At 41.3% G+C, this 12,649-nt stretch overlaps 1 protein-coding gene across 1 annotated transcript in view; it reads left to right on the forward strand.

The window, feature by feature from the left end:
• Positions 1-12,649, forward strand: part of LOC129698573 (microtubule-associated protein 2-like) — a 384,661-nt gene that overhangs the window by 346,502 nt on the left and 25,510 nt on the right. The window contains 5 exon segments of the mRNA XM_055637661.1: positions 3,793-7,787; positions 7,790-7,988; positions 8,194-8,397; positions 8,666-8,797; positions 9,402-9,478. Coding sequence (XP_055493636.1) covers positions 3,793-7,787; positions 7,790-7,988; positions 8,194-8,397; positions 8,666-8,797; positions 9,402-9,478 — 4,607 coding nt within the window.

Here is a 12,649-nt window from a genome sequence, read left to right on the forward strand (position 1 = left end):
GGAAAAAGAACGCATATGTCGAGTATAGACAGCCCGATCAAGCCAAAGCATAACTAGGGAGAGAATAGGTCCGCTTACGGTTCAGTGCAGCTGTTTTTGTGTGTAGCCACAGGATATGGTGAGGTCTTATATGAATGTATTGTATTAAAACTGGAGAAGGTCAAGGAAGTTAGGGAGTTCGTGGAAGAGAACAGTGATGTCTTGACACATATCAATATTATGAAAGAAGAAGGTAAAGGTGGTCTTTAGTAAAAGTGGATATATCCCAGGGCCTGACTAAGTGTATCCGAGGAAATTGTGAGAAGCCAGGGAAAAAAATTGGTAGAACACTGGCAGAGATGTTCTATACCTTTGTTAGACATTGGAGAGGTGCTGGAAGACTGGAGGGAGACTACCGCTGCGCTGTTATTTAAGAAGAGCTGCAATGACAAGGTAGGGAACTACAGGCCAGTGAGCTTAATATCAGTGGTGACAATGTTACTGGAGGGCCTTCTGAGAGACGGGATTTATCTGCGTTTGGAAAAGCGAGGACTGATAAGGGATTGTCAGCATAGCCTTCTGTGCGGGAAATCAAGTTGGACGAAATGAATTGAGCCTTTGCAAAGGTAACAAAGGAAGGTTGATGAGTGTAGGGTGGTAGATGTTGTCTACGTGGACCTGAGCAAGGCTTTGGACAAGGTTCAGTATGGCAGACCAGTTGGAAGTTATATTGTGAGCTAATCAATTGGATATAAATTTGTCTTATTGGAAGGACGGTGTGGGTGAGAGGGAAGATTGTTTTTCAGATTAGAGGCCTGTGTTGGTGGTGTGTAACAGGGATCAATGCTATGTCTGTTGTTTGTCATATATATTAATGATTTGGATGAGAATGTAGAGGACATGATTGGTAAGTTTGTGAATGACACCAAAAACACTGGTGTGTTGGACATTGGAGAAGGTTTTCTGAGTTTATCACATGATCTTGATCAACTGAAAAAGTGGGAAAAGAAATCTCATGTGGAATTTAACTCAAACAAGCACGAAGCTATGCATTTTGGGAAGTTAAACCAGCGCAGAATGTACTTTGAAAATGATGGCCCTGGGAGTGTTGTAGAACAGGGACACTGACGCAACGGGAATATTGCTTGCCGTGCTGTCAGAAGGATATGAATAAGCTAAAGAGAGTACACAAAAGATTCACAAGGATGCTACTAGGACTGGATGGTTTGAGTTATGACGAGGGACTGGATAGGCTGGGACTATTTTTCCCGGAGAGCAGCAGATTGAGGGGTGAACATAGACTGGTTGATAAAATCATTCTGGGTGTAGATAAAGTCATTGGGAATAGTATTTTCACCAGTGTAGGGGAGTCTAAAACTACAGGGCATAGGTATAAGGTGAGAGGGGAGATATCTAAAGGAGATCTTGATGGCTCGTTTTTCTGCACAGAAGGTGGGGAGTTCATGGAACAAGCAGCCAGAGGATGCAATAGAGGTGGGTACACTTACAACATTCAAAAGACATTTGATTAAATTCATGGATAGGGTATGGGATATGGGCCAAATACAGGCAAATGGGACTAGCTCAACAAGTTCATACTGGTCAGCATGAACAGGTTGGCCTGAAGGGCCTGTTTCCATGCTATATAACTATGACTTTTGCAACACAGATACAAATTTTGACCTGTACACGTTTCACTAAGATATTTAAATTTAAGCACTCCATTCAAGCTCACCTCAGTATGCATCCCTTTGAAATGCTTGCAGGATGACTATTCCAGCTAATCTTATACTTTATACAAAGCAGAGCTGAAAGTGTCCCATTAAAGCTGTTACATTCTAACATCTGTGTTGTCTTTTGTCCTGACATGTCCACTTCTTCCTTTGAGTAGAAGTTGTTGAAAGTCCAGCGTCTGATGAAGAGGAACCAGCAGTAGCTCATGAGAAAGAGCATGTTCAGGAGCCTTGGTCTGCTGAGCACTTAGTGCAAGCAGAAGCTGTGGCCCATCCCTGGGATACCAAATGTGTGGAAGTCACATCATCAAATGAAGACAGTGTACCAGCTGAAATTCCCAATGGAAAAGGCATGACTCATAGAGAGATTGAGTCCAAGGAAGAAATGCCACCTTCTCTTGAAGGTGTGTCTTCCTGTTGACTTCCATATGATGACAGCGCCTTTTGAGAATTTTCTTATTAACAAGTTTTTGTTTATTGCTGGTAGATGTTGCTTGAAGGATAATTTAAGGGTGCTTGAAGTGCTTTGGCTGATCTGATGCTGGCTACAGGAGCAACAATAATTTCCCACCACACTTGTTGACACAAGTTACTTTGTTGTCATGATGTCACATGCTTGGCAGTTGAGCTGTATTTCTTTTAATTGCACATAAGGCTTTCCATTGCCTACATGTTTGCCAGTTACATTGCTGATAGGTTATCAATTCTTTTGAAGCTGATTCACCCGCTTTCTACTATCCAGGCTTACCAGTGATCAAAGATTTTTTTTTTAAGTTGCATTTTGTATTTTCAATTTACGTAAGGGATTATTTTAAAGTAAATTGTTTTGCTTCATATTTCAGTGCTGACATCTCGCATTTATTGTTTTATTCAGGCTGTGGCGAATGCTATTCTCTTTCTATTTTTAATGATGGGTCGAATGGACAAAATGGTTGCAGTGGGAAATTATGTTTGAATTCAAATGCTCATTCTTGACATGGTTTTGTCAAAAGATCACCAAGTGTTCTCCAGTAATGAAGACAGTGTGCCAGCTGAAATTCCCAATGGAAAAAAAAGCCTGACTCATAGAGAGAATGGGTCCAGGAAGAAATGCCACCTTCTCTGGAAGGTGTGTCTTCCCGTTGACTTCCATATGAGGACGGTGCTCTCCATTAATATAATAAGAGACTTTCCACAATAGGATACCTCAGTACCAAGCTCCAAATCACACCTCTTCCTCCTTAACCCCATCTTCCAGTAAGATGCTGATATGAATGCCACCTACCATGAGGAAGAATTATGTAAACATCAGAAATGCCTCTCCCCTCCCCCCTTTCACCCAGCTTGTTCCTCACACCTGTTTCAACCACACCCACATGCCCCAATTAACAGCCTGCACCCCACATTCCTCATAGAGGGCCCCTAAACCTTATGTGATCAAAAGTCAGCTTTCCAAGTCTGCATCCACATTTCCAAAGCATCTAGACACGGAAAATACAAAAACTCCAGAATAAAATCACACGGGTTGTGATAGAACATATGGAGGAGAGAAGTCTGGAGGGAATTAAATGACTGAAGATCATGAACAGGGGGCCACGATACAGAAGGGTTAATGTAGTAGGTGCAATAGTCTAGAGTGATGAAGATAAATGAGGAAATAATAAGCAAAAATAATAACCACAAATAAGCAATTATTTCTTACATGATTAAGTCAGGGAAGATCATTTGATATATCCACTGAAGTTTTAACGTCAATCTGGAGAATAAATGTAAATCATGTATGTATTGGAAAATTATAGATTTAGTTTGTGTCACCTCTTCAGAATTAGTACAGCATTACTGCACTCATTAAACAAGTAATTTCATATTAGATTTCTTTACAACTACAATACTGAGAAGCAATCACAGTTTTGCATATAAATACAATTTAATTCCAACAATAATTAAACTCATATTGCCAACCCTAAATATTCCTCTATAGGTCCCAGCATAATTTTTTTATTTCACATGTTATCTTTTTGAGCAGGAGAAATTATTTGGAGTGCTTTTGCATTGAGTTAATTCTATGCATGCAACCAAACTACTTTAGATTTGCTTACAGCCACGAAGATGGACAAGCCGTCAACAGGTGGCGAATCCTCAGTTGCTGGTGTGGGAGGACCAGCGTTGCATGAAGTGTCAATGACGAAAGATAAGACTGTTGAATGTACTGATCAACAAATATCTGATCTGTTGCCGTCTTCTACATTGGGTAAAGATAATGCAGCTCTCAGAGGAACACCAGAGGAAGTTTCCAAGATACAGAGTTCATTTCCAACTCCTGTTTTGCAAACCCAACCTCTAGCTCCTTCTGTTACCAGGACTGGGACCCTGTTTATCCACGGTGAATGTTCAGTACAGTTCAGTTCTCATGAAAATGAGTGCATCTCAGTGGTGGCAGCAGAGAACATCGTAACCCACATCCAACCAAGTGCTGTCCATAAAATAGATACAATCATAAAACCCCCTTATGCTTCATCTGAAAGGACATCCAACAAATCTGCTTTAGATAAAAGTAAAATGCCTCCATTGAGTCGTGATATTAAAGAAACATCTGAAACATCCGTTGCAGATATTGCAGAGGCTGGCTGTGTGAAAGAAAGGGATATTTCGGCAACTGTCACCTGTGGTAAAGATATTGAAGCAGCTTCACAAGAAGTGCCATTGTTTGTTGGTATCACTGTTACTGAAGGCAAAGATGAGTCACAAAAAAAGGATTTTGTTTCAAACACTGTTTCTGTCACTGAAGAGAAGGAGCAGCAAATTCCTCAGGAAAAGTCAAAAGTGCACGAGGAATTGCATTTAGAGCAAACACTTGCAAATGTTGACAGTGCTAATAAAGAGACAACATTAATATCAGAAGCTAAAGGGCAAGAAATCTCCGATACAATAAAACTGGTCGAACATATAGGTGATGTCTTTTCAATGCCAGAAGACAGATCAGAACATGTTGAATATAACTTGGTAAAAAGTGCAGAAAATGTAAAGGATTCAAAGGGAAGAACAGTAGATGAGGAGAAAGTTCCTAGTGCAACAGAGTTATTACCAGCTGAGTTTTCTCAACAGAAGCCCGAAGAGCCAACAGCCAATCTCCCATCAAAAGAACTGGATAAAACTGATCAAAAAGTTGAAGTTTGGCAATTAACTGATGTTAGTTCTGCTCCATCCTATGTGGAGGATGAAAATCAAAATATACCGTGTAACATACAATGTGCCACAGGTGATGCAGCTGACCAATTAAGTAATGATCCAACGCTTGAGGTTATCAAATTCGGCCCAAGTGCGATGGGGCAAAGTACGGTGAAGATTCAAGAAACATCCTCAAAAATTGAGGAAAAAAGCACTGTCCAGATAATTCCTAAAGAACAAGATTCTGAACCACTGGTGCCACCATCCACTGAATCGAATGTTACTTCTGAAAAAATTGTAGTCGATTCAATTACTCCAATCGTACAAAGCCAAACAATTGATGCTACCAATGTGAATTTAAAAGAGAGGAAAGAGGTGGATCAACCAGAACTATCTAAATATTTTGAAACATTTGTTCCCAAAGATAATGGCGCAAAAATAAGTGAACATCCTGGAGATGGTTATTATGAAATGACTATTACAGAGGAAAGTAGTTCGAGACTACCTCATGAAGTGCTGCAGACCTCTGAGGCCCCATGTGAAAAACCAAAAGCAGATGAGAAGAAAGTTGAAAAAGATAGTTTAGCAGAAAGAATTCATTACAGCACACTTGTACTGTCATCTCTCCCTGTTGACAAAGAGACTGATTCCACCACAGGACATGAAATTGATGTTCCTGCTTGTCCTGTCGATGGAGAGGGAGTAATTTCTCAACAGCCCGATTCGAGTGGTGATGCGAATACTTCGGAAGGACTCCAGAAGTTAGTGCTGAACTTACCAACAACCTTTTTAGATTCAATATCTCTTGAGGTGGAAGCAGAGAGTCAAGGACCCCCTGAATCTTTGTCACCACTGGCGTCTGACATACTTGCCTGTTCGAGGGGTATAAGCTTGGATGAGTCAGCAGAATTTTTCCCCATCCCAACCCCTGCTGAAGAGAAGCAGATTTGTTTTCCTATTGAAGTGGACAAAAGTCAAAGTGTGTCCACATATGAGGAGAAGTCAGTTGATGAGAATCTGGGTTTAGAGCCACAATATGCTTACTCCCATACTTTAAAGCAGGATTACAAAAATGATAGTGTCGTGGTTCCTGACTTGCCTGAAATGTTGGATTTGGGTCGAAGGAGATTGAGTTTTGAGCCCACGGAAACCAAAGTGGTCAGGAGAGCGTCCATGCCTGCAGAATCTACTTCTGGCTCTGAGTCTTTAAGTGAAAGCATTAAACTAATCATTAAAAATGTTGGTCAACCAGAGGAAATGGGCTACTGTGTTTTTGAATACTCTGGCCCCTTGCCCACTCCCGAGGAGGTTAAAAGTCCTCTGGAAGATGGGAGCATTTTCCTCCATAAAATCCGTACAGCTTCTCAGGCTATTGATGAGGAAAGTGTCAGGAGGCAAATAGATGCAAATAGGCATAAAGAGGATTCACATTTTAGAATTGTCACTCTGTCAGAAGACAGTGAATTAAAAACACCTCTTTTGGAAGGACAATCAGAAATTCTAAATGAAGAATCGATTTCAATAGATGTTCCAGCCCAGTTTATTAAGAAGGAGCCTGGAACTGTTCATTTACCTGATGTCCCTGAAATGAAAGAATTTGATCAAAATAAGACTATTGATGCCCTGGAATTTGCAGTAGACTCTTCTCTGAATAAACCACTGGATTATTTGCCCACAGTATCTCCTTTGAAGCCAGGGACTGTGGATCAAAAGCTCTCTGAGAAAGATGTGACTTTTCAAGAAGTTCAGCCTAAGAAAGCCTTGAACGAAGAGACAAAGCCCAACAGAGTGACTGTAACGGTTTTAGAAATGGAGTCAGCAAGATTTGGCAAAAGCTTTTCTGTACAGGAACCAGCTCAAATTAAGAAAGCATTTGAAGATAAACCAAGGCCTATTTTGCCCAGGCAGGACACTGTCCTCGATGTTGACATTGAAATGGAATCAGATCCCATATTTTATGAGAAATTTGCTTCCATTCAAGACAAAGTTCAAGTCTTGGAAGATGAACATATACCGTGTTTGCCCTGTGAGACTGCAGTACCAGATTCTGTTCAGGATAAGGTGTCTGAGGATGATGCTATTCTTCAACAAATCCCTCAAGCCCAGGAGTTAGTGGAAAGTAAGCCAATTTCACACATCGAGCCTACTTTAGCAGAGGTGAGTGAGAAAACCGACACTGTTGATCACAAAATACCTGAGGAACCTTCCCCTATACAAAAAATCACCTCACCTGAGAAAATGATATTCAGTGCCACTGAGACTAATCTGCCAAGTGAGGTTACTGTCCTTGACATGGGTGTGAAAATAGAAGAGATTGATCAGATATCTGAGAAAATTGTCCCTGCACCAGAATCAACTCAAACTGATACAATTAGAGAGGATGTCATAGTGCCTGACTTACCTAGTGTGGTTACTGCATGTAAGGATGATTCCGAAGCTGTAGGGTTGGATGACAAAATAGTAAAGATGCCTGCCCCTGCTCAAGATTTGATTCAAGCTGAGAGAACTGAAAATTTGGAAACTCTGCCTAGTTTGTCCGGTGACATTATTGAACATGCGACTCCGCCTGTGAAAATCACAGTGGGCGAAACCACTACAACATCCAATGAAGTTATTGTTTCAGAAGTTTCAAAGGCAGACCTTCCTGATGACAGAATCTCTGCTGCTGTGCAAGAACCGGCTGTGGTTGAGAAAACCAGCAATGAGGAATGTGCGAAGGTGCTGATTGAGGTTATAGTGCCAGAAATCGTTTTGCATGTGGACCCGGCTGACGACGAAGTATCTGAGAACGTTGACCTTGCAGAAGGAGCTGAGGAGGGAGGAATTGTGGAATCTGTTGTTACGGTGGAAGATGACGTTATTACAGTTGTACAAACCACGTTGGAAGGAGGAGAGGACTTGGGCCACAGTGTGAGATTTGCCGTGGCCCCGAATGTGATGACACTGATGATGTCTTCACATGCAGTGAACCAACCCAGCTAACAGAAGAGCAAATCCTCGAGCCTCCTGCAAAAGCTGCCGAAATTGTGACTATCCCAGAGAAGATACAGATCCCGACAGACTTGAAGGAAGATGAGAGCATTGATGAGTCAGTAATGGACACAGACAGCTGCTGGATGGATACACAAGGTGCCTGTAAAGCCTTACTAGCTATCATCCATGCCAATACAGTAAACTCTCGTTATTATATATAAATTAATTAGTGCTATTTAGACTGTATCCTTTAATGTTAGAGTTTTTAAAGTAACACAAATTCGGTTTATGTTTTTTAATATTCTCCCTCATATTATCCCTGTTGCTATTTAAAGTGATTTCTTGCACTTTAATTCTGCAGATGAGGAGAGTATCATAGTAACACAACCCGCTGCAGTCACAAAGCAGGAGAAGCCACAGAAGGAGTACAGCAGCCCGTCTTTGGATAAACATAGGAAAGGGAAACTGTTAAAAACTGCCAAAAACAGAGCTTCTACGCCTGAGAGAAAAATAATCAAAAAAGATGTCAGTGTACTCTCCAAAGAAGACAAAAAGAAAAGAAAAGGTTCATACATTGGAAGCCATTTTTATTTTCACTTGTTCCATTTTTGTGATGTGAGGTGTTTGTATTGTTCCCATGTAACAACATTATGTTCTCTGTGAGATTTGGCTGTAGAAATGTTAGATAATAAACACAAGCAGGAATTAGAAATATCTAATTTGCTGAATTGATCTATTGTTTCCTTTAATGTAAAGTGGATGTTGCACATTCCACCTGAGTAGAACTTTATTTCTGTCTTCATTTATTTCCTCTTGTCTTTCTTCTCTAACAGTGTATAAGAAGTCTGAACTTGCTAAAAAAACAGAGATTCAGACCCGGTCTCCCTCCAGGAAAATCATATTAAAACCAGCTGTAAGATATCATAGACCAGCTCACGTCCCTTGTACTAAACGGAAGCAGACAGGTGACTGTGTAAACAATGCAATGTGGCTGGCAAACATGGACTTTACTTCATTGCTGGACTGGCTTTTTTCCTGTGTTTTCTTTTCAGCCATTGGGCTGCATATGGCATTTTTCATTTTGTTTTTCTTACAGCTGTCATGATCACACATGCTTGTCATGCACAAGCTTGCAAGTACGGTGGTCTTAACCTTGAAGTGGTGGTGTCATTCTTATTTGTGGGAGTTTGTTTCACTGTGTGCTGGTGGGAAAGTGTTGCAGCCTGCATCATGATATCCATTCACATTAATCCCCTTGTTCAGAGGTATTCAGGAATAACTTTCATTACATGCAGTATTTGTTTTCCATTTATGATTTTTTAAAGACATATAATAGCTTTGCTTTATAAAACTAAAGTATTTATGTATTGAGGTTTCCTCCGTATGGAGCTTTATTTGTTTGTTAGTCTGGATAATTTTGTACTTCATTACTTTGCTTCCCCTTCTATATGATGGTAATAATATTAAATTCATTTTGCTTTCATTCACATCTCAGAATATCTTGATTAAAATGAAACATCTTTCTGGTCTATTGTTCAATGTTCTAATATTAATCTTCCGTTTGCTTAGCTCCTGGAAGCGCTGAGGGTGCTTACATTATAGATCAGAAATTTTCTGTTGCTAAGCAACCCAAAGAGCGGATCATAGTAAGTAAATCACTTATAAATTACGGAAGATGGGACAACTTGCATAGCAGTTACTGATGTTTCTTTTATTTGAAGTATGTATATATCAAAGCTGCAGATATTTCTTAAATTTCACAATATAACGCTTAGATTTTGAATGTTTTTTAAATTTTGGGTGAGCTTTGCCTTTTATCAAGTTTTACATTCTTTTGAGGTAATTAGCTCATAGACATTGAATACCTGTGCTGTGTCAAATCCAGAGGAAATATTTGATATAAGCATGGTTGAAACGTTCTATTCAAACTTATAAAACCTGATGATTGAAACTTGATGCTGTTCTATACACAGACATTCAAACAATTCTCACAGAAGGAAACATTTACTCCTCTTTCCTCCATTTTAACTCCTCTCCCCATTCCCGTAGTTACATTTCTGTCCTGGGTCTCCTCCAGAATAGAATAGAATAGTATAGAATAGAATGTTATTTTATTGTCATTCAAACAGACAAGGTTCGAACAAAATGTCATTCCTGCAGTCATGACATTACAAGAAAAACCAAGACGCACACATAACACAATTTACACAAACATCCATCACAGTGAATCTCCACCGCCTCCTCACTGTGATGGAAGGCAAACGTCTTATCCCTTCCCTGCTCTTTGTTCTTCTCCCGCGGTCCAGCAGTCCAACTGCTGCGTCGAGGCAACTGGGGCTGACGATGTTAAAGCTCCCAGTGGGCGATGGTAAGTCCCGCGGCCATTTAAGCCATGCCGGGCGATGTTAGGCCCCGTTCCGAGACATTTAAACCCCGCGATTCCGGCGGGAGAAGTTATTGTTACGGGAGCTCCGGAAAGCGGTCTCCCTCCAGGAACCTGCGAGCTCCCGATGTTCCTGTCCACCGGGCATGCGGCTGGAGCCTCCGAAGCTCTGAAGTTGGGCCGCAGCTGCGCGCCACCACAGCTCCTCCTGCTCCGAAGTCGGCCAGCGTGTCCGTAGGCTCCACGACTGGAGCCCTCAGGTTGGTTCCGGTTGGAGGCCGCCGCCGGCTCCACGATGTTAGGTCCAACGACACCGGAGACCCGACAGGGAAAAAGTCTGGTCGCCAAAGAAAGGCGGACTGACTGCAGTTGTACACGCCATTGCTCAAACTGGACGATCAACACATCATATTCTGTTTGGGTAGCTTACAACCCAATGGGATGAACACTGAATTCTCCAATTTTAGGTAACTACAAAACTCTCCCCTTTTAATTTCTTCCCCCATATAACGTCCCCCCTCTCCCCTCACCTGTGCCTCACCTTGACGCACCTATTTCTTCCCTCCCCCTCCCCTTCCACTATTCATTCATTCCTCCAGCTTCACAATTTGCCACTCTTCGATCCATTTGTCTCACACCTTCCTTCTTTTCTACTTTTGTCCAACCATCTGCATTTCAAACAACCCTCCTCACCTCTGAGAGCCCTTTACCTGCCTGGCTGTGTCTTGTGTCACCTCTCTTCCATTCACACAACCCCCCCCCCCCCATTTACACTTGTACTTGGGTACTTCATCATATTCTCTGCACAGATACTCAATCTTTATACATTAAAATAAACCAACATAGTAGGCTTTAGAACTTCTCTCTGGCCATTTACCATATTTTGTAGTCTTCCCCATGCACAACTACTGACTCTCTGGTGCTTGACACTGGGGATGATAATGAGGAAATAGTATGGCCAGAGTACAGATAGGTGGGCCACTGCTATGTGCCTTTCAATGTCAGAAAGGCTGAAAGGATAGTGTCCTGCTGAATAGAGAGGCTGAAATCTAATTGGGATACGTAATCAGCTATAGAACCCAAAATAAAATGCTGAATAAGACTATTTTGTGTATTTTAAGGTGATTCTGGATGGGGAGATCAATGCTATTGCAAACCTACCTCTTTATGTAAGATTTCACAAAAGACTGTGGTTATGAGCGATGCTGCAATGTGAAACTTAATTTGGGCTTGAGAGATATTAGTTTGCTGTCTTGTCCTGTGCATGACCTGTCCATGTCTAACCGCAATACTAATGGCAGATGTCGGTTGTGCTGAAGTGAGAACATTAAACCTTGGGATGACAGCAGGAAAAAGGTGTTTAAAAGGGACATGTTCATGTAGCCAGGACATTCATATCTTGTTGGAGAAGTACAACAATTCTAATAATGAAATTCTGAACCTCCAGCTGATGGAATTGTGGTTTCATGAATTATGGAATTTGCACTTGCTAGAATTTGGTGGCATATATTTTATGGTTACTGACCAAGCCACAGGTTTGGAACTCATGGAACCTCTTCTCTCTTAAGCAAGATCTAAAACCTTCAATAGTCTACAATCCAATTAGTCTTGGAAACTCTGCTGGAGAAGAGATTATATTGTATTGCTTTGTTGTCTCTACAATGATAAGCCAAGAGACAGGTGTGGACTCCTATCTATCGGTGAGACCAAGCGCAGATGGGCGATTGTTTCTCTGAACATCTGTGCTCAGTGCCACCTCGGCATATGTGTTCACCTGGTTGTCAAACACGTTACCTCCCCTTCCCTATCCCAGAAGAACCTCTCTATTCTAGGCCGCCTCCATTGTCGGAGTGAGGACAAACGTAAATTGGAGGAACAGCACCTCATATTATGCTTGGGCAGTTTACAACCCAGTGGTATGAATATTGATTCTATAACTTCAAGTAACCGTTGCATCCCCTCTCTCTCTGTCCTTCCCCCCTCCCTAGTTGTACTAGTTTCACTGTACTGTTGAATTCCACTGTTTGTATTAACTCGTTATCACCTGTACCACACCCAACTAAGGACCATTTCCTTGATTATTGTTGCTTTCTGCTTTTTCCCCATTCATTTGTCTTAAGTACCCTCTATATCCCTTTGGTCCTAATTCTCAATCTGGGGAAGGGTCTTGACCCGAAACGCCACCTATTCCTTTTCCCTAGATATGCTGCCTGACCCACTGAGTTACTCGAGGTATTTGTGTCTATCTTCGATAGGATTTTAGAAGCAGAACTTTAGAATTTTAGAAGTAAAACATCATGAGAGGAATAGATTGGGTAGATACACGAGTCTCTTGCCCAGAGTAGGTGAATCGATGACCAGACATAAGTTTAATGTGAAGGGGAAAAGATTTAATAGGAATTAGAGGGGTAACCTTTTCACACAAAGGGTGGTG

This window comes from Leucoraja erinacea, chromosome 7 (genome assembly GCF_028641065.1).
Source record: "Leucoraja erinacea ecotype New England chromosome 7, Leri_hhj_1, whole genome shotgun sequence".
Taxonomy (NCBI): domain Eukaryota; kingdom Metazoa; phylum Chordata; class Chondrichthyes; order Rajiformes; family Rajidae; genus Leucoraja; species Leucoraja erinaceus.